The 20675-nt window shown below is 41.1% G+C and overlaps 1 protein-coding gene across 2 annotated transcripts; it reads right to left on the minus strand.

The window, feature by feature from the left end:
* Window positions 1-241: 241 nt before the first annotated feature.
* LOC120737649 (arylsulfatase I-like) lies at window positions 242-17709 on the minus strand. Of its 2 annotated transcripts, XM_040038472.1 has the most exons (12): window positions 17437-17709; window positions 14495-14687; window positions 11931-12070; window positions 10508-10657; window positions 8313-8387; window positions 8041-8215; window positions 7456-7692; window positions 6021-6167; window positions 5083-5221; window positions 2511-3136; window positions 2000-2423; window positions 242-1882 (listed from the first exon to the last, which is right to left on the minus strand). In XM_040038472.1, the coding sequence occupies exons 2-11, from the start codon at window positions 14669-14671 to the stop codon at window positions 2001-2003; spliced, it is 2289 nt and encodes a 762-aa protein (XP_039894406.1). In that variant the 5' UTR covers window positions 14672-14687; window positions 17437-17709; the 3' UTR covers window positions 242-1882; window position 2000. The 2 variants fall into 2 exon arrangements, with proteins under 2 accessions (XP_039894406.1, XP_039894405.1); XM_040038471.1 differs by having other exon boundaries at window positions 242-2423; window positions 17476-17709.
* Between the last annotated feature and the right edge of the window lie 2966 nt (window positions 17710-20675).

Here is a 20675-nt window from a genome sequence, read left to right on the forward strand (position 1 = left end):
ACAAAAGCATTTTAAATGTATTTAATTACTTAAAATATAAACACTTTAAGTGAATAGTGTATCAAATTTGAATCATTTTAATAGCCTGCATTTCAAATGAAGAGTTTTCCTGATGAACACGGGTGGTTTACTTGCCCTAAAGAACAAAAAAAACCACACCCATTTGTAACAACAACAACAACATTTTATGAGAACATACATACCCTCGCCGTTGTTTCCAGTAAACATAGAAGGACAAAGGTTCATTTGACTTCACCTTTATTTACCCAGGGTGGAGAAATCCAACGTGCATTTAAAATGTTTCTCGGGAACGCTCTGCTCCTCGCTCACACTGATGCGCACTGTTGCAGATCAGCCGCAGCCGTGGTTTGTTCGTTTTTGAGCAAATACACAGAAATATTTCGAGGTTAGGTGTCTTTCTCTCTCTCAAGCAACCAGCATCCGACTTCAAAACAGGCCGCTGTAAGACTTTTTTTACTTCCTCTGCTGTGCTTTCAAAAAAGACGAATAAAAATCTGAAGTTTCACATTAGTGGAAGTGGAATTGTTCCTTACAGAAAATTAAAATCAGACAGTTTGGTTTACTGATATTGTCAGTGACATGCGTTGGTGCTGTGTGTGTGAAGTAAGAGGTTTCTGATATTCACAGTAGTAACTTAAAGGTGCTGTGAAATGCTTTAAATTCATAGTGAAAAGCTTGCCAGTGGCAGTGCACTGAAACTGACCACAGTAGCCAGAGGCCCGTTTCAGCCACAGGAACACAGACAAAGTGAGACAAAACCATCAAAGTCACGAGAATGTGTCACAAAAAACGTGAAAGTATATTCAAATTACACAATAAAACTTCCTGACACTGTGTCATGATTACACACTTCCACTGTAATATGTAAACATTTGTTTAAAGGAACAATTCACCCCAAATCACATGAACTTATGTACCAAGCAAAGCAAGCAGCTAGCTACAGGAGCATTTCAGAGGCAGTGTCTAGTCTGTACGGGATTTTTTGGGGCGGGGAAATTAACGTTCTTCTATCTAACATCCTGCCCCTCCTCTTCTGCTCTGTGCAGTGTGAAGAAGAGCCGCTGCATCAATAAACAGTGTGGCTCCAACTCAGCGATGCAGATTTGAGTAAAAGGCAAATAAAAACTGAAGCACAAACTTTTGTTGGACGGCCGATACCACTTAGTAGATTATTATCAGATAATTGCTTTAAAAACGCTCTAAAAGCACAAATATAGTCTCGAGGTCCAGTTCAGCGACTCCAATTAGCCGAGGTGAGGCCTCGCAGACAGCTGCACATGTTGGCACGTCCGTCAGTCCAAACAGCCACGCCAACTTTAAGCCTTGGCAAACACCCAGACAAGCGAGTTATGCAAAATTTTACTCACCGAATGTATGAAAGTGACTTTTGGGTGAAGTGTCCCTTTAAAACCCTGATTTGGCTGTGTGGAGTGAATTAAGGGTGTAAACGTACACTGAAACCTGTAAATCTATATATTTACTCAAGTCTCTTATTGTAATTGATCTGCTACATTTACAGTGTCAAAACAAATCTCACTGCCACTCGGTGTCGGGCCTTGTATGAGGACCTCTGTCAGTTTTCGGTTGACAAATCTGTAAAACAACAAACCAGCGTTCACCGACTCAGAGATCAGGGGTTAGAACCACCTGATGAGCCAGTTCACCCAAATCACGACAAAGATTTCATGATCTTAGTGGTATGATTTCAGATGTCTGCAGGCAACGTAAGTAACGTCTTTTTGTGATTTGAGTGGACTGACCCTTTAAATCTCGGTGAAAAGAGCCTCATGTGTCTGGAAACATCAGATCACGTTTGGCGGTGAATAAGCTGCATGTACGAACAAATAACGGTCACGTATCTCTGAAAGAGAAGTTTTTCACAATAACAGAACTTGAATATGTTAAAGTTGTGAAAACATGAAAGTAAAAAATAAGATTTATTAATTTTCAAGTCTTTGATGCAAATTTCAGCTGACACCTCAGATGCGACTGGACACGGTCCCCTCGCTCATCTTCAAAAAGTACGACTGCAGATTGCACAGCATGCACTTCTTCTTCTTCTTCTTCTTCATCTTGTTGTTACTTTTCTTGTAAACTCCCTGATATTTTCCCTCTTCGTCCTCCTCCTCCTCCACCCATGGCACCCACGCTCCCCTGTGCTGGCTCGGGTTGGCTCGGGGGTCGTCGGGTGGAAAGTAAACCGGTACGGCTGTTTGGTTGTAGTAGGCGAGCCGGGCCAGCAGCTGCTGGACTACATCTGGCCTCTGGTCTGCCAGGTCGTGCCGCTCGTACGGGTCGCCCGTGATGTTGAACAGCCAGATGTTTTTGTGGACGGAGGATTTCTGGTAAAGTATCGAGCGTTCGAGGTTCCACCAGCGACCGGGTAGAGAGGTGGGAAGCATCTGAGGATCAATGTTTCAAATATTTGTTATAACAATCAATGTGAAACAGAGAAGTAGAATGAAGCTCTCTGAAGCATGCAGCAGTACCTGTGGGGGGACCCAATCTCCGTGGCCTGGATCACCTGTCAGTAGCTTCCAATCTCCAACTCTGATGGCAGCCTGGACTGAAGTGTCCCACACCGGCTGTAGTGACTCCAGCCCGAACTGGAGGGTCGGATGGGATTTGGTCAGTGGTATTCCAGGTTGGGATCTGTTCTGGTATGGGAATAATGTCCGCTTGGACTTTGACTTTGAATGTAGTTTGAGCATCTTGGATTTTGGCCGGCTTGATTGTGACAAGTTCTGGTTCTGGGACGTGGTCCTCCTGAATTTTGTTTTCAAACGGGTTTGGATCGGAGGCTGAGATTTAGGACGGGATGTTCCAGACCCTGACGAAGTGCCACCGATCTTTGGATGCGGTCTGTGATTGGGCAGAGGCCGGTCCCAAGTGTGGGCTTTGGTCTTCTTAGCTTTAGGTGGGGGTTTTGATTTTAGGCGAGGCTTGAGCTTCTTTTTGAAGAGGGGCTTAGATTTAGGCTTAGAGGCATGATGGGAAAATGTTTGAGGTTTCTTGGTGGTCTTTGTTTTGAAGGCTAACTTTTGTTTTGGTGACTTCTTCAGAACCTTCTTCTTCTTCTTCACCTTCTTTAAAACTTTGGTTTTTAAAGTTTTCACTGCCAAATCAAAGAAAACAGCGATCAAGATATATTAAAGATAAATTACCTCTTTTGTGCTCATATTTCTCTCTTTCTCTTCTCTCTGTATTTCCTACAATAAACAAACATTTCCCACCCTGGTGGTAAATTTAATGACATGAGACTTATCATTTATTAAAAGATCATCTCCTACCAGTTTGAAAAGGTCACTGAGTTCAGTACATTCAGTTGAGAGTACTTCCTCTCAACTATATATATATATATATATATATATATATATATATATATATATATATATATATATATATATATATATATATATATATATATATATAAATATATATATATATATAAGAAAGAAAAGAAAATGAAACGTTTGTTTTTCCAGCATTTTCAACACCAGCTTTAAACACCAATAACTATTATTCTCAAACTGTTTTTATACATTAATGCAGACTAAAGAAGCGTCCACACCAGCAGCAAGTTGAAACCAGTCAATGTCAATTAAAAGCAGCTGCTTGGTGAAGAGACGTGAAAAGTGGGCAGGGCATGAGATAAGGAACAGGCGCGGTGGTGCGTTGGTCTGATTCAGAGGCTACGTCGAGCTCTGCAGACTGTTGTTTTGTAGCTCTTCCACTAGGGGGCAGAATATGTGGCATGACTGGTTTGTGCTTAACTGTTTGTTGTTATTTTAGCAGAGCTCCTGTCACAGAGCCCAAAGAGCTTCTTTGTAGTGAAGCGCGATAATGAAGCCTTCGCAGGCTGTTTTTTCTTAATACCTTATTGTTTTTCTCCTTCTTTGTCTTCGTAGAAAGCTCTTCAGTGCCCTCTTCAGTTGTTCAAACCAACCTTTCAACCTATCAGCATTTTACCTTGCAGAGTATCAGCACATTTGAGCTACTGCTGGTTTTGGGGCTACTGCTGGATTTTTTTTACAGTGTGTCAAAACAGCAATTCTTCAACTTTATTTTCAATGTTACAGGAGGTGGAATAAATCTGTGGGATTGCCCATCTAGCTAGGGCGTAGTCTACGACTGCTGGGTGCTGAGTCGAGGGAGATGGCCGCCCCTCTTTAAGCCTGATTCTGACGGATGTTTCTTCCTGTTAAAAGGGAGTTTTTCCTTTCTTTATGGTCTTTACCTCAAAATATACAAAACCTAAAAAAACCCACCTTGAGGTGACCGTTGTAGTCACTTGGTGCTATATAAATAAAACTGAATTTAATTGATTTGTCAGCATGGCTGCTCATTTTAAATCACTCCACAGAAGTCCTGTTATGTTTCCTTGCACTCGTGCGATGTGCTGGATTTTCTCCAGTGTGTCAAAACAGCAATTCTTCAACTTTATTTTCAATGGAGGTGGAATAAATCTGTGGGATTGCCCATCTGGCTAGGGCGTAAGTCCAGCTGGTGAACCAGGACTGTGTTGACGTGGCTAAAAACTAACGTGTTTTCAGCACGCTTTGCGACGATACGTGATGGCCACAGTTCAGGCAGTTTCCCTTAAATGAATCAGGGCGTTACAACAGAAGTCCACACTGGGAAATGGATTCTTGAAAAAAGAAGAGCCTGATCCTGGCCTCTTCACCTGACGTTACTTTGGGATGTTTCCGGCTTGGAAACTTTAGAGGTTTCAGCTGAAAACTGCTCAGCTGTAGCTGCAGATCCAGATCTCATCAATCTTGATTAGTTTGAAACAGGAATTACTGTTTGGTCTTTTTTTGAGTTGAGTTTGAGGTCTGAGGTAAAATCCCAGTTAAAGTAGTCAGACTTTCAGGGAGCGATCTAAAATTAGCAGTTGTGAAAAAAGCTGTCAGGAAATTCCTGAGAAGAGGACCTCGAACTGGAAACCAGCCAAATTTATATGAGGAAGTCTTGCGATTCCTACGTGCCCATTCCTGGACCTTTTTGTTCACACCTCATTAAAAAAAGTCCTTTATGGACTTTTTTTGCCCCTGTAGTTACCCCAGTTTTCCTCGTCCTGGTTCTTCTTTTCAATTGGAGATTTGTGCAGAGGGTCGATGTTGTGAAGGATCTCCTTACGGGGCGACTCCCTCCCTTCACTGATGGCGGGCCAAACATCAAAACCATCCAGGCCCTGGCTCTGAATGGAAGGCAAACACTTCATTTACAGTAAGAGATTACAGAGCAGGGTAATGACGGGTATGCTGCTAAAAATACCAGAAGCAAGACTCATACACTTACTGGACACAAATAAAGAATAAGTAATTTCCTTGTAAAAGACGCCACTGACTTTTTGAATTACTACGTTTCCTGTAGCCAAGAAAGCATTGCTTATCTGCTGGCAGCAATGCAAATCTATCCACAGATCAAGCCAACAAAGCTTTTTGGACACTATACACAGACTGCACGGACTTAGAAATGAAAGTAATTTATATCCGAACAAAAACACAAAGCATGTTTGAGGCCAGTGTTTGGAAATGCTGCACTTATCATAATAGGTCCGGCTGATTTATCCAGATGACAGTAAAAGTAGGGACGGCTTTACAGTAGCACTGTTCAGTCTGAGGCCAACACAGAGATGAATATAGGCAGAGCTCTACTTTCATCTCTAATAATGACAACGAATGAACTTAATCTGAAATTAGGGGGAGACAGTAAGCGAGCTGAGGGACCAGAGATTGAGCTCTTTGGCAAGACGACTGGAAAAACATACAGATCCTGAACGAGTTTACAGTAACAGAAGAGCTCGTATCGGTATCTCTCTCTGTTTTATAGCACAATAAAATGGTCAGTAACACACTGGGAGAGAGTCGTTTTTCCATGCTGCTTAACTTTTATCCTCCCATATTTACTGTCTAAGAAGAAACATCAGAGACAAGTGCGAGAAAGTACAAGCAAACGGCTCCCACAGGTTATTGTTCTGACACAGGCCCACTGACCTGGCTGATGTTTCCTCCGGCCAGGCCCACCAGTGTAGGGAACCAGTCTGTGATGTGCATGAGAGCTTTGGAGACTCGTCTCCTGCGCCTGAGCAGAGGGCTGTGCACGAACCCCACGCCGCGGACTCCACCCTCCCAATATGTACCCTGAAACACAGCCAGCACATTTAATTTCATTCTGCTCTCTTTCATTTTGGTTAGCTGAGATTTTTTATATGTTATCTGTAAAACTACTGCAGACGTGTGAAAGGCCTCTGGATGCTTCGGTTGTGAGTCGTCTGCACATCGGTCTTGTTCCTGCACATCCTACAGTTCACATTTGGCATCTGCAGAATTTTAAGGGCCTAGTAAAGAGTTCAGCTCTTTGTTGTGTTCCTCAACCCACCCCTGCGCAGCTTTCTTTAGCACCATTTTTACATATATAAAAAAGACTGAATGGGTTAGCAGAACAACAGGACTAAAGTAGAGCCAGGCACGTGTTTTGGGGTTTTAGCTGGCTCAAAATAGGTCATGTGATCCTCATACAGTTAAGAAAAGGAGTCTGCTCCCTGATTTAAAAGAAGTTTGTGTATGTTATTCATATTTTTTTACCCATTTATTAAACAAAATATTTATTTTAAGGTTGAGTGAAATAAACCCCACTTATAAAACATTCCTTAAAAATCAGTCCTGGTGATTTTCCAACCTGGATTTGCCAACTGTGCCTACTGTAGATACATTTTAGACAGTCATGTGTAACCACATGGTGTGCATTACCAAGGGTGGATTGTGGGACATTAATGCTTTGCAGCAGCGATGATGTCATTTGTTACTGGCGCTCACACAGGGGGACAAGTGGACGGTTGGAGCAGATCATCCAACCCTAGTCTGCTTAGGACGCTGCTGCATGTCAATCCACACGAATGGCATAAGTCAATGTGTCCCTGCAGGACACCGCAGAGTAAGGAAGAGATCGATGTTGTTCACGCCACCTACACCTACAAGTGGTTCTACATTTATAATGTAGGTATTAAATGAAATGATTTAACCAGACTACAGCCGTAATAATATTATCACAAAGCTGATAAAAGGACATTTATTGTGTTTCCTCATTTAAAACCAATCTTCTGGACTGTAGCTCTTTCATTACATCCCATATTAAGCTTGTCAGACTCATCTCGAAATAAAAATCTTATGAGGGCAATTTCCTAATTGGTCACAGACTGTATATAAAAGATGACTGCAAGATCCTGATTGTCCATAACCTTAAACTTGCACTGGTTTTAATGGCCACCAGGGGGTGTCTTCTCCAGCTAAAAAAAGGCATTACTGACTGTGCCTTATTTTCTGTCACTCTCACATTCAGAACAGCAGTTCACAAAGCAGTGAGAGACGTTATTATGACTATGTGGACTTTTTATGAAGCCTATGCTTAGAGGCCGTGCAGTTATTTTACCTTACGACCCCGCAGCGGCCAGTTGTTCCCGCCTGTGAAAGGCTGAGCGCCGTTGTCGGTGGAGTAGATGATGACGCTGTTTCGGTAGTATCCGTACTTTCTGAGGGCGTAGGTCACGTTTCGGACCGCTTCGTCCACCGTGGAAACCATGCCGGCGAAGTTTCTCCTGGGGACGTTGACCATGTCCCGGAAGGGGTAGATGTAGGACTCTGGAGGATTTAGAGGAGTGTGGACCGCCTGAAGGGAAACGTTACAGGATATTATTACATGTTTTTAAATTCTATCAACCATCCAAAATCAGCCGTAAACAACAAACATCTGGGCGGCGTGTTTTGAATTAAAACCTTTGAGTCTGTTTGAACAAACTGTCTCAAAAAAGCCAAACAAACAAACACTTCAATGTGGACCGTGCACTCTCTGAGCGCTCACACTCAGACATAAACAAACATGGCATGCAAACACATCCTGTTGTGAACACTGGCCCCTCTGATCCCCCCTACACCCCCTTTTTTTTTAAACTTTTTGATTGGCTTTAACGTAACCCATCTTCTACAGATGTTTAATGTAACGACCTCAGCGCCGTACCTGGAAGGACAGCAGCAGGAAGAGCGGCCTCTCTGCAGGGTCGTGACTCTCCAGGATCTTGCGAGCTCTCTGTGTGAAGAGCGTGGTCGAGTATTTCCCCTCGTGGCCCCACGCTACGCCCTCATCGTCATGGAGATCGTAGCCACACAAGTCCTTGCCGTCACACGATTCATAACTAGACGCAGATGGAGAAATGTGAGTTACTGGAGTAAACACAGTAAAAAGACAGAGCGCAATCATGAAAACAGGTAATAATAGTAGCTGTGATTTACCTGTAGTAGTCCACACTTCCGGTTAACGAACCAAAGAAAGTGTCAAAACCTTTTCTGGTGGGCAGACACGCTTTCCTAAAGGAAAAAATGATTACTGATTACAGATGTTTGGAGGGTTTGTAATACAAGCCTGACACCCCAACAACCAGCTGAGCAATGTGGACCATTTTATAGAAGAAATGATCACAAATGATGGCCGATGACTTTAAACGTCTTGAAAAATGTCAGGAACCCGATAACTGCTGTTCCCTTTTACTTGATATCCATCCACCAACTCCAGTAAGTTAGATCATTCAGTGCTCTCTAGCTTGAATAGCCATGTTTCTTTCTCTTCATGCTGTCTATTGTACAGAATAAGCACAGTAGGGAGTGTTCAGCACTATGCCAACTCAGTTCAACTGTAGGAGAGTTTAAAGCTCCAGCGAACTGTAGAATAAAGACCGATTGTGTTGTCTGGCAAGTTTCAGCCTGTGGCCTTCTTCCGGCTGATTATAAAAACATATCACAGATAACATTTTAAACAGTAGAACATTTCTATTGGACAGGTCATTTCTTGTAGGCGCCTCACTGCGTTATATTTAGACGTATATGATTGATTTGTACTGTTTCCACGCTACACTGATCATTTCTTAAAATGCGTCACTCAAAAAATGCATCACCATACACACTTTTAATTTTAAAAAATTATTGGTTTTACTGAGCGGTCTTTATACATGTAAAATGGCTAACAGCAATAGTTAGCTATTAATATATATTGGTTAACTAAACCGTTTTAGGTTCTGACTAATAAAAATAACCCCCCACTGCTTAGGACCACTGTGGGGTCTAGCTGTGGACCAAATTTGGTCCAACAACTCCTGCAAATTTCCATAACTTATAATGCTGCATACTTCTGCTTGTCACAGCAGGAAAAGCACAGGTGCAGTCAACAGTTACATAAACGACTCTATTATGATGAGTCCAAGTAAACCATAATTGTGAGCCAGCATGCATCATACCAAAGCCCTGAAACCTTTAGCCAGGTGTGTGGAGACAGAAAGGCCGGCAGGGACTGGTCTCTTTTTTAAAAACACAGTATGTCACAGCTGAGATAAACAGAAAGACCGTCCTGCGTCATCTCATATTTTAACTAGTCATGAAAAAAAAGCAGAGTATCTTTTTATGTTTTTTAAGAATGTGGACATAATTAAAAAATCTTCTTGTCCTTAGCACTTTTTAAAATCCGGTAAATTCAAAGTCAGCTGAACAACACCACATAATAACATACTACACCATGTTATTATTTACTTACAAGAAACAAAGTCAAATTGCAGAAGTAGTGTGTGAAAAACTAAGTGAACCCTTACTGCTTCCATAAGAATCCATTGGTCCATAAGTCCCAGCAAATTCGCTTTAAGGTGCAGAAACCCCAACAGTTACATCTTAGACTCTACAGGCCTCAGTAAGCATGTTAAATGTCAAAGTAAATGAGAGTACAATTAGAAAAAGACTGAAAAAGTATGGCTTGTTTGGGGTGCAAGGATAAGGCCTCTTCTCTCTAAAAGGAACATGGCAGCACTGCTTAGGTTTGCAAAGCTGCATCTGAACAAACCACAAGACTTCTGGAACAATGTTGTTTAGACAGACAAGACCAAAGTGTAGATGTTTGGTCATTTTGCAGAGCATCACATTTGGTAAAACCAAACACAGCACATCAGCACAAACATCTCATATCAGCTGTCAGCCATAGTGGTGGAGGGGTGATGATTTGGGTTGCTCAGAGGACCTAAGCAGCTTGCAGTCATTGAGTTGACCACGAACCCCTCTGTATACCAAAGTACTGTGGAGTCAGATGTGAGGCCATTTCTTCGACAGCTAAAGCTTGGCCCAAATTGTGTCACACAAAAGGACAGCGATCAAAAGCACGGCAGCAGTCAAAGCCCAGACCCCAATCCAAAAGAAATGCCAAGGCATTGTCATGGCAGCGGTACATAAACAAATACCAGCAAAGCAAAGCACTCCTGTAAAGAAGAGTGGGCCAAGATTCCTTCACGATGATATGAGAAACTGATAAAGTCATACGGAAAAAGATTACTTCAAGTTAAGTAGTCCAGCTTCTGAATCATGACTGCATCACTGTTTCTCCACCATCTTTGTGTCAGCAGACTTTTCACCAAACAATATTTCTCCAAGTTATACTGAAGGCTCCCTCTCACCTGTAGAAACCCAGGTGCCACTTGCCAACCATATGTGTGGCGTAGCCGGCCTCGCGAAGCCTCTCAGGCAGAGTGTCCATGTGCGAGGGCAGACAGCTGGGCTGTCTGGGTCTGATAATGGAGTGCTGTAATCCCGTGTGGATCTGATATCTGGAAGAAAGAAAAAAAGAGCTGTTAGTGGGTTTGTAACAGGCAAGCCGCTCAGGCAGCAGCTTCCGTTTGGCCTCAGAGAAGACGCGGGGAGCTCATTATTAATCCTGGCTGCAGTTCAGGGCCTAATCAATAAACTCATTATTCAAAGCAGCTACCTCATTTGAAACAGGAGCTTCACATGCAGCCATTTCTTCCTCATTTCACACATTTAAAGCCCTCTCTAATTCTTTAACGTGATTCTTGTGCTTCTCTAACATGTGAATTTAACTGCTTAGAGTGAATAATATCCTAAAAAATGAGATTCTTGTAAATAAATGACCCACAATTTAATGTGTTGATTTAAAACTGGCTTAATATGAGTGTGGATTAAAACAATTGGCAGTGAACGAAAAACCGCTTGTTGGAGTTTCAAAATCCAACAGAAAACAGATGCCTTCAAGAAAGATTATTATTGGTTCTACTGGACGTTTCTTCCCGTTAAAAGGGAGTTTTTCCTTCCCACTGTCGCCAAAGCGCTTGCTGAAAAGGGGTCAGATGATTGTTGGTATTTTCTCTGTTTTATTTTAAGGCAACTCTTGTTGTGATTTGGTGCTGTACAAAGAGCATTTCATTGAATTGTGCTATCAAAAAGCATTCAATCTGTAATGCCCCCTGTGAGCTGTGATATACTTGAAATGAAATGTCAAGCTACAGATGTGGTGAAAATGCAATTAGTACAATGTGTAAACGGGGAGATATTGCCCACAACAAATAACAACTGCTGGCTAATAACTGCCGAGCACAAATCCTAAAGGAAAACCTGACACAACAAGCACAGCTGGAAGAAAAATGGAAAAAATGCCAAGACTCAAAGCGCTGACGCGAGAGCAAAGCTTCAAATTAACCCATCAACAGGGTAGCTTAAGTTCTGGAAAGAATGTGGATGCACTTCAAACGCTTTTTAATGTGGTAATGGCTTAATGTTGTAAATCTCTTACCATTAAAATGGAACAATCTGACAGTACATCCAGACAAATAAGACCAGAGGATATGAATTATAGCAGTTACATGCTATAAATTAATTAATGAGTCAATATTCGGACGGCTTTGATAATAAGATAACGATTTAAGATCTTTTTAAGTGTTTTTTTTAAATACTGAAACAAAGAGAAAACAATATGCATTGGTGTACATGAGACAGTTTATTGAGAGACTGGGCTAAATGTTGTCAAAATTTAATGTAAAGACTTCCGATATTTACTGTAGGAGGTCGGTAAAGGTGTGTTTGTACCTGCCGGTGATGAGCTGACTGCGCGACGGCGTGCAGATCGGCTGAACGTAGTAGTTTTCCAATTTCACGCCCTCTGCTGCCAGTTTGTCCAGAGTGGGAGTCTTGATGGTCGGGTTGTGGTAACCGATATCATTGAAACCCTGCAACAGATTCGTGATTGCATCAAAGACTTTGTGTTTTAGAGTGTCACTTTAATTTGCCAAATACATACTCAGTGGTTCCTATACTATACTGTAAGGAAGTAATGGGTCCAGGTGTGTGCCGCCTGCCTTTCCTTGTGTTTGTTTTGTCTGTATTTTCTATGGTACAGTTTTGTTTGTGAGCTGGAAACAGTGTTGCAACAGTTCCAGAGAAGCTCTATCAGAAGCTTCATTACTCAGCCCCACACTGGTTGGTTTTTAAGGCTTGTGAGTCATTTTAAGATGCTGGGTCCTGTTACAATACTGTAGGAAACAATACTTTCTGCTTCTTGAGAAACTTAACAATGACCTATAAATCATTTAACCATCACAAACAGCACATAACTCAAGGGATGAACCAGTGTTTTGTCCGCACATAACAGACCACTTTAGAAAACAACCTGTTTTAAATAGCTTAGCTTTAGGCACTTTCTTTCTAATAGCCTGTCCCAAAATACATCATTTGTTCCCGTTAGCGGAATCTTTGAAAACATTTTTGGGCCAGCGAGGACATTCTCACAGCGCCATTAACCAAAAACTTGGCACATCGCGCCATGGTGTGCAATGCGTCCTTAAAAAAACGAGGTAACATGAGAAGTGGAGAACAAAATAAGAAGTGAATTCAGAATTTAAAAATTTAGTTAAAAATTTTTCATCAGTATGAAGCAGGTCAGGAGAGATGTGAACAGCAGGTGTCTACACAATACACAATGCAACACTATCAGTGATGGATTGGCCTCCCCAGAGCCCAGACCTCAACTTTAATGAAGCAATGTGGGATAATCTCGACAGATTGCAGAGCCAAAGGCAGCCAACATCCAAAGAAGAAGGCTGGAGAACTTTTCCTGAAGGCTGTGTTGAAGAATGAAGATGGTGATGTCAAATATTGACTTCAAGCTCATCAGATTTGTAGAAACTCTGTTTTTGCCTTACAGACTGTATTTGAGGCTGCATTTCCATGTTTGCACCTTTCAATAAATTGCTGCATTTGTTTCCCATTTTCGTACCAACATTTACAGAAATTTTGTGCGGCTCAAGACTTATGCACAGCTCTGCACATAAAATGGTTTGTAATAAACTCGATCTAGCTGTTAAGTTGGTCTTAGTAAGGACCAGTCTGCAAAAGCGTAGCCTTAACTTCACCTGGCCTCACCGATGACATGATGCTTGCTTCCTAGCAGCCTGCGCTGTCTTGGTAATGTAGCATTTCTGATTTGCAGCAATTATGCAAAATCAAAGCTAAGCTAGCAAAAAGTCAATTTCACCAACAGTGTAATGAGAAAATTAACAGAGGTGTACAGACAGCAGCAAAACATTTGGTTGCTAAGCAGTCTAAATGTGATCTAAACAAGAAATCACAGGAAGTGAACAAACAGTTACTCTAATATGGAGGTCCTTCACTCAGAAAACAAAAACTGAAAACAAAACAAAGTAATAAAAAACAGTGGAAAGACCTCCTTTCCAGAGACATCTCAAAATCAGCTGCTCGTCAAGAGTAGTATTTGATGTAGGAAGTAGAAGGTCAAGCTGTGTAACTTTTAGGCTGGACCCGTGTCTGCTTGGTTTTAAGTAAGCGTGACGGGACCTGTGGATTCATGTGTCACTGCCAAAAGGCTGCAGCTGTCACCGGGTCTGTGGGTTACTCTTTCTTCTGTGTGTGGTAATCTTGATCCTTAAGCTGAGCTGCTGCGTGGCGAAAACAAAGAAGTCGAACCATACCAAGTACGTAGAAACAATCAAAACTGACCACTGTGCGTGCTTCTAATGCGTGTATAAACTTTCAATCGATCTGACTTACGCATAGTGTCCTCACTGTTTGTTGGTTTTTTGGGAGGACTTCACGCGAGCACCTAGCCACACACAGTCTTCAATGACACTGCGGTGCAACATACTGAGTTTAAACAAGCACAACAGGAGTGTGTCTCTGTGGTACCTGCAGCTATCGGCGTCCACGACTAAAAATAATCCCCAGTTCGAAACGACAACTTATGACTGACTAACCTGAAATCCAGGGTTCTGGTCTTGATTCCAAAGTTGTGAATATCTTGTCTGTAACATCTGTTTTCATGCGGTGGATACGTGAAACCACATTTGAGACGGACTTGCCAAATTGAAATTCAGGTTTAAATCAGAGAGGTTATACTCAGAGAGGCGTTAAGTCCTCCTATGCTGCTCTCATGCGTGCTGTTTAATTCATTTCACTGCTTCTAAACCAGATTTTTCAGCTACTTTCACACATATGGTTGTAAATGTTTTGGGAATGATTTGATTTCTATCCCCAATAATATATATTTATGTAAATACTATGGTGTGTTTCCTCGTTTCAGTGGCACCGTCCAAGCATTTTGATTCAAGAAAACGCACTCGCACGACTCTCAAACACACCTGATCGTCGGTGAGGATGAATACGATGTGCGGCTGGTTCTTCTTCTTCTGCGCCGTCTCGTCAGTCTGCTGCTGTATCTGGTTGTTCGGGGGCCGATGAGCCGACAGGCAGTCGAGGGTGAGCAAAACACTCAGCGCAGTCAGAGCCGCAGCTGCAGCAGCAGGGGCAGCCTGCATCCTTACAGCAGGAGCTCTGCGGAAAAGAACGACAACAAGAATATGACAATACGGCGACAACTTCTACGAACAAAACACCAGGGAAGAGTAGCTCAAAAATGTTAGACTCAGCACAAATTCACACAACCCTGCCATCAGTGGGGTGACTGACTGTAGATCACGAAACCACATTTGAGACAGACTTGCCAACTTGGCTGCAAATGTGATCTGAAACACTTCCATCTGGTGGACAGAGAGCTGAAACTCCGCGGAGGGCTTTCAGCTATTTACAATCTCTGGAACTGAGTAGCATGAATAAAAAAAATAAAGAAAAACGATTAGAATATTACCCGGAACCGAGAGAGAGCAGAAACAGGGCATTTGGAAGTGTTGAAAGAGGGTTTTATTACTTTTCTTTGATCATTTGCTGATTTATTTCACATTTTACACCCTAGGAGTGTCAAACGGGGATAAACTCCTCTGTCACTGGGGATATGGTGTTATAACAGCTGGATGATCACGGTCGCGCTTAGGAATGCACCGATGCTTGGAGCACGTTACACGCTTTCTAATGTCACGTATCAGACCTTTCCAGCAAACTCCGGTTAGTGTTTCTCAGATGGTCACAAAGAAAAACTGCCTGAATTAATTCTAATACTTGAAATGCATGGCTATCACAGTCCTGTGTTTGCACTGCTGTATTTCCTCAGAGCAGCCAGATTTTCATGTTCATGTAAACTTCCTCTCTTTCAGTTTAAACCGCTTTTTCAGGAAGTAACCTAACTGATGCCCCGATGGTCCAGAGACAACAGAGAGTATGTAAGGCAAGTTGATTGGTCAGCAGCTGACGGTGTTTCCAAAACCGCACCCACGCCTTCACCCGTAAAACAATCTGAATAAAGTGAACCCTCACTGACTTCTAACTTTTGTTGCTGTCAGTGTTTTCACATTATGCGGTGGGATGTTAGTGAAAGAAAGGCAGATTTCTCTGTAGCGTGGGAAACACAGCATGTGCATCAGGAGTCAGATTTACAGCCAAAAAGGGAAGCAAATGAGTGAGTCTCTCTGTACTTTAATCACAATCTAAACCTTGATTAGTTTTATCCCACCACTAAGACAAGCCATCTTTCCACCTTTTACATCGTGACAGAAAAGCTGATGCTCGTTTCATTTGGAACGATCTTAAAATGCAGCAGATTTCATGTAAATGTTGCTGCATGCTCTCAGCATGAATAACTGCAGACAGTACTCCACTACATTTGAACATTTGATCAAAAACTTATCCTGTTTTCCTTCTCTCACCCCAACCGGTTGCAGCAGATGGCCCCGCCCCTCCCTGAGCCTGGTTCTGCTGGAGGTTTCTTCCTGTTAAAAGGGAGGTTTTCCTTCCCACTGTTGCCAAAGTGCTTGCTCATAGAGGGGGTCATATGATTGTTGGGGTTTTCTCTGTATGTATTATTGCAGGGTCTACCTTACAATATAAAGTGCTTTGAGGTGACTGTTGTTGTGATTTGGTGCTGTATAAATAAATAAATAAATAAAGCTATTATGGATCATAAGATATGTAAAGTACACAGGATTTCCCTGCATATAAAACTTTTTGGTGCTCACCTAAACAATGTTTTGGCCTTCCGCTAATAAACATAAACATTTTTGCTCACCGAATGCTGAAACACAGCAAGAAAATGCACATACTGGTTTTAAGTAAGGTGAAATAGACTCACTTTGTTAAATAAATGCAGACCAATGATGTTTGCATGCATATTTACACCCTCAACTTCCCACCAGAGCCAGAAAAAACATGATACAGACACGAAAACTAGCTTGTTTACGCGGGTCAGTGAAGGTCTGAGCTGCAGACGGGGGAACCAGTGGGTAAAATGTTATTTTGTAACCTGGTGACAATTTAATTATAAACTTATAAAGCTGTAAAAAGACTAAATGACCAACATCTTTTAACAATAATTTCTTTTTTTAAAACAAGCCCGCCTTCTTGGCTGGAAAATGGCTTATTGTGAAATACTTGACCACATTCATGGAGTTTCAAACATATTTTAGAACTATGTGTGCCATGTTTCTCTTCAACTGTCCGATGTGTAGCCCATTGTATACTTTATCTTGGTGAGTGCGTCTCTCTGCTGGCTCACACTGAGGACTGCTGTCAGTCTTGACTGATCTGATGAGTGAGTCACTTGTTAATAGATGTGTAAAATAACCTTTACAAGGCCCGAATGCTCTTTGATACTTCCTCGACTTGCCAGTGTTTAAACAATATTAAATTATCCGCGACATTAAATAGTAACAAGGTTCAAAAAGGATCTTTTTAAACTCTCTAATCTTTATTTTCTCAAAGCAAACTGTAACCGAGCGCTCTTTAAGAGGAAGGGTAACCTCAGACTGTTTTATCTGTATCATCTACGACATGTTTATTAACTTGAAAGCCAAGAAGACCATGTAATGTTGATTTTATATGTAAGCTGACGAAAAGCAGCTGTCTCAGCTTGATTGTAGAGTACTGGTTTCCAACTACTGGTGAGATACAGGTACTCATGGGAAAAGAAGCAGAGTAGTCTGAGTGACTCCTTTCCTGCCTTGAGTGTCTTAGTTAAGAAGCCCTGACTAACCTTATATAGCCTAGTTTTGCTTTGATGGAGTTAGTATATATTTAAATGCAGTATTTATCAGAAATAATAATAATAAAACTGTAATAATACTATATTAAGTCTGGTATCAGAGTATATCCAGGTCGAGAAAACTCAAGTCAGCATCGTTCATCTTATCCTCACCTCTGCTGTGTTATTTCAAAGCCAGGCCTGAATCAATACCTCGATACAAGGATCAATGGGAGTGAACGGCTCTTCTCCCCCCTCCTCTTCTCTCTCCTTCTTCTTCCTCTTCAGTTCATTCCTCACCCTTCGGCTTCTTCTTCTTCTTCAGCTCGGAGAAAGCCTGGTTTGCAGAAAAGTTTGCAAAAGACGCCGCATGTCCTTTGAGTTTCCACCAGAGCCTCCTTCCTCCAGTCTGAAGAGTGCCTTCTCTCCCCGCAGATGAAATACGAGCGAAGGACAGCCGCACACAAACGCGCTCCCACCTCCGGCCTGACTCGCCAAAATAAAATACGCTCGACTCGTCATTTTAAAGTCACACAAGTCATTTTAAACTGCTGCTGTGAATGAAATGAAACCTCCTCCAGTTACCATAGTGACCACTGCAGGGCCGTAAATGAACCGTGATAACGTCAACAGGCTGAACGTGTAAACTGTCACAATAAAGCATTATTATTAATGAAATACAACTCTGATATCACTTAAACAAATGTTCCTGATAAACAGTGAATTAACTTCCTGTCCTGTAATCAGCATTTTCGTTGGGGACTCTTTTGCCTCGAGTAGGCAGTATATAATAATTAAGTCATATGGTGAGGTGTATTATGACCTAAATTTAGCTAAATACCACAGATCCTGAATTCAAATCTTTAAAAAAAAAACGTATGTAGTCGGTAGACGTTATAAAGGAGTTTTATCGGAGTTGTTTGTTGATGTATGGCATTTTTATGTCCCAGTGACGAATTGAATTTCATTTTATTTAGATAATAATAATAATTAAAAAAAAAACCCGCCTAAAGGCTGTCCAGCTGCAGAATAACAGGACTTCGAGGACTGCTCCAGATGAAATATTTGCTAAAAACAAACAAACAAACAAACAAACAAACAAACAAACAAACAAACAAACAAACAAACAAACAAACAAAAACAGTCTTCGTTAAGAGCTCTCGTTAAGTTCTGTATTAATTTGGAAATTTCCCAGCTTAACATCCGCTCCTCTTGACTTTATTTCTGTAACTTAACGCTTATGGAAACCGGTAATAAAGCCGCAATAAATGCCGTTTCTTTCAACGGCGTTAAGTCTCTTTAATGCGTTTCTTGTAGTGTCAATACTGACACCGTCACTTTGTTCGTGTCTCCGGGAATAAAGGCAGGACTTCAGCCGAGCAGCCTGCCTGCAGACCGGACTGTTACAGGCAAAAGGAGTCCGCTGGCACTCGCAGGAAGCCTGGAATTTCTTTTAGGGCAACATGCTGTAGAAATGCAAAATAAGGATCAAGTGATCCCAAAATATTCAGGATGAGGCAGGAAAATATGCTAGACTAAAAAAAAAAATACCAGCTCCATTCAACCCTTATTATAAATCAGAAAAAAATGGATAATACCAAACATCTAAAGACCACGTGTGCAGACAAATATGAGAAAGGTGGCATTTAGAAGTCTGTGTCCAGATGGAGTCTGTTATTTCTAAATGTACCTACATTGTGGGTCTTACAAAACAAGAACACATGTCATCAGTATGAGGTCTTCATAGTGCTGAGTTGCTCGTTTTAATCTTTGTTTCCAGCTTTGGATTGTCACATTTGGAAACGGTTTTCATTTAAAACACTCAGTTACTTTATTATATAACTGAGACGTTTGTTTGATTTAAATTCAAACCTGGCAAAGTTTTGTAGAGAAGGTTGTTCATGTGTTTTGCTGTGATGTCTTTAGATATTAGACTTTACACTCATAGAGACAATAAGCACAAAACAAGGGCGCCACAGAGGCTGTGTTACTCAAGACATGGAGCTGTTTCATTTGGCCCCTTAATTTATTTTGAAAGTTAAAAGAGAAATCATGTTTCTCCAAGCTGTGCCACTTTTGTCCACGGATGGATGACTGACTGGTTATTCAGAATATCTTAGCAAAATCTAGTGAGACTCTTTTATCTTGGTGGAAGGAGCCTTTCTGAAATCCCTCTTTAAATGATACTGTTTTTTCTGTCTCTGTCCAAATAGTCCCGACTACAGTAGGTCCCTCTGCCTGTGCTGCGTCCTGTGCCAGGTTTCCAACAAACACAGCGTTGAAAGAGGCTGTGCGTGATTTATTAAGGCCTGATTCACTGGCAGTGAGCAGTACATGCAGGAATACTACCAGACATTGTTGCTGCTCCCTCAGTTGCTCACCCAGTAAGCCACAGAATTTCTGTCCCTAATGTTCCTAATAAAACAATATCAACACCCTGGGAAGTCATGGAGATTATAATGTGCCTATAATGGAATTTATCCATTGCAGCTATTGAAGTCCATTTCTGATATTAAAAAATGTGAGAAGTTAAATGAAACGTCATAGAAATTGTCATCATTTTTATTATTTTCATTAAGTCAGTGTTGACTTTTATTTTTTAAAATAGACGCTGTATCATAGTAAACAAATAGTCAAGCCAACATTGAGCTAAGCTAAAATATTGACTTTCTCTGACGTCCACAGCCCCTTTGATCTTAAGTGGGTCAGCACAGTGAAACTCCTCTTGCTGTTTCTTTACAGAAACTTACATTTAATCAATAAAAAATTTTAAATATAAGAAAAAGAAGCACAATTGCAACTGTGCATTTCATGTTTTCTACTTGATAAAGAAATGCTGCTGTAGTAAATTAAAGAAATCTGTCCACATGTAAGAAGTAAATGTGTAAAGTAATAAAATAACTTAATTACTTTGGTGTAGTATGTATGTTCATGGGGGAGGTCATTATCAGTAGGAAAAGCTTTAAAACTTGTCAAGAAACAGTTAAAAATTCAAAGTTCATGTACAGTGGGCCAGATTGGAGTCTTCCCCTGGCCAGTTCATGGTCCCAGGGCCTTATGTTTCACACACCTGCTATAAGCAGTCCATTTATTGACAAAGAAATGTGTTGGGTCAGGATTATTAATGAAATTCCACTTCCAGACTCTAAAAACATATTGCAGTTTTTATTCAGCTGACTGAAAAGCTAATACTAGTCACGTTTATGGATTTTAAATTCTGATTTTGACTCACTTTGTATTTTGATTTCTTGAGCAAAATCAGCATCCATGTATTTATTTGTAAAAACATTTTAAATAGTGTGTTAGGGATTTCATTAGTCTATTAATTAAATGTTACCAATTATCTTTAAATTTGTTCCTTTTTGTTAAAAATGTAAAATGCTGCATTACTTTATTTATATGATAATAACCTT

This window comes from Simochromis diagramma, unplaced genomic scaffold (genome assembly GCF_900408965.1).
Source record: "Simochromis diagramma unplaced genomic scaffold, fSimDia1.1 OVJJ01000247.1, whole genome shotgun sequence".
NCBI classification, from domain to species: Eukaryota; Metazoa; Chordata; class Actinopteri; order Cichliformes; family Cichlidae; genus Simochromis; species Simochromis diagramma.

What these genes read in the sequence shown, in the direction of transcription:
- LOC120737649 (XM_040038471.1), bottom strand. Translation starts at nt 14,671, where the DNA reads ATGCAGGCTGCCCCTGCTGCTGCAGCTGCGGCTCTGACTGCGCTGAGT. An exon ending in TCATCCTCACCGACGATCAG is followed by an intron (nt 12,071 to 14,494) that starts GTGTGTTTGAGA and finishes AATCTGTTGCAG; the next exon opens with GGTTTCAATGATATCGGTTA. An exon ending in CCAGGACGAGGAAAACTGGG is followed by an intron (nt 3,137 to 5,082) that starts GTAACTACAGGG and finishes TTGATTTGGCAG; the next exon opens with TGAAAACTTTAAAAACCAAA.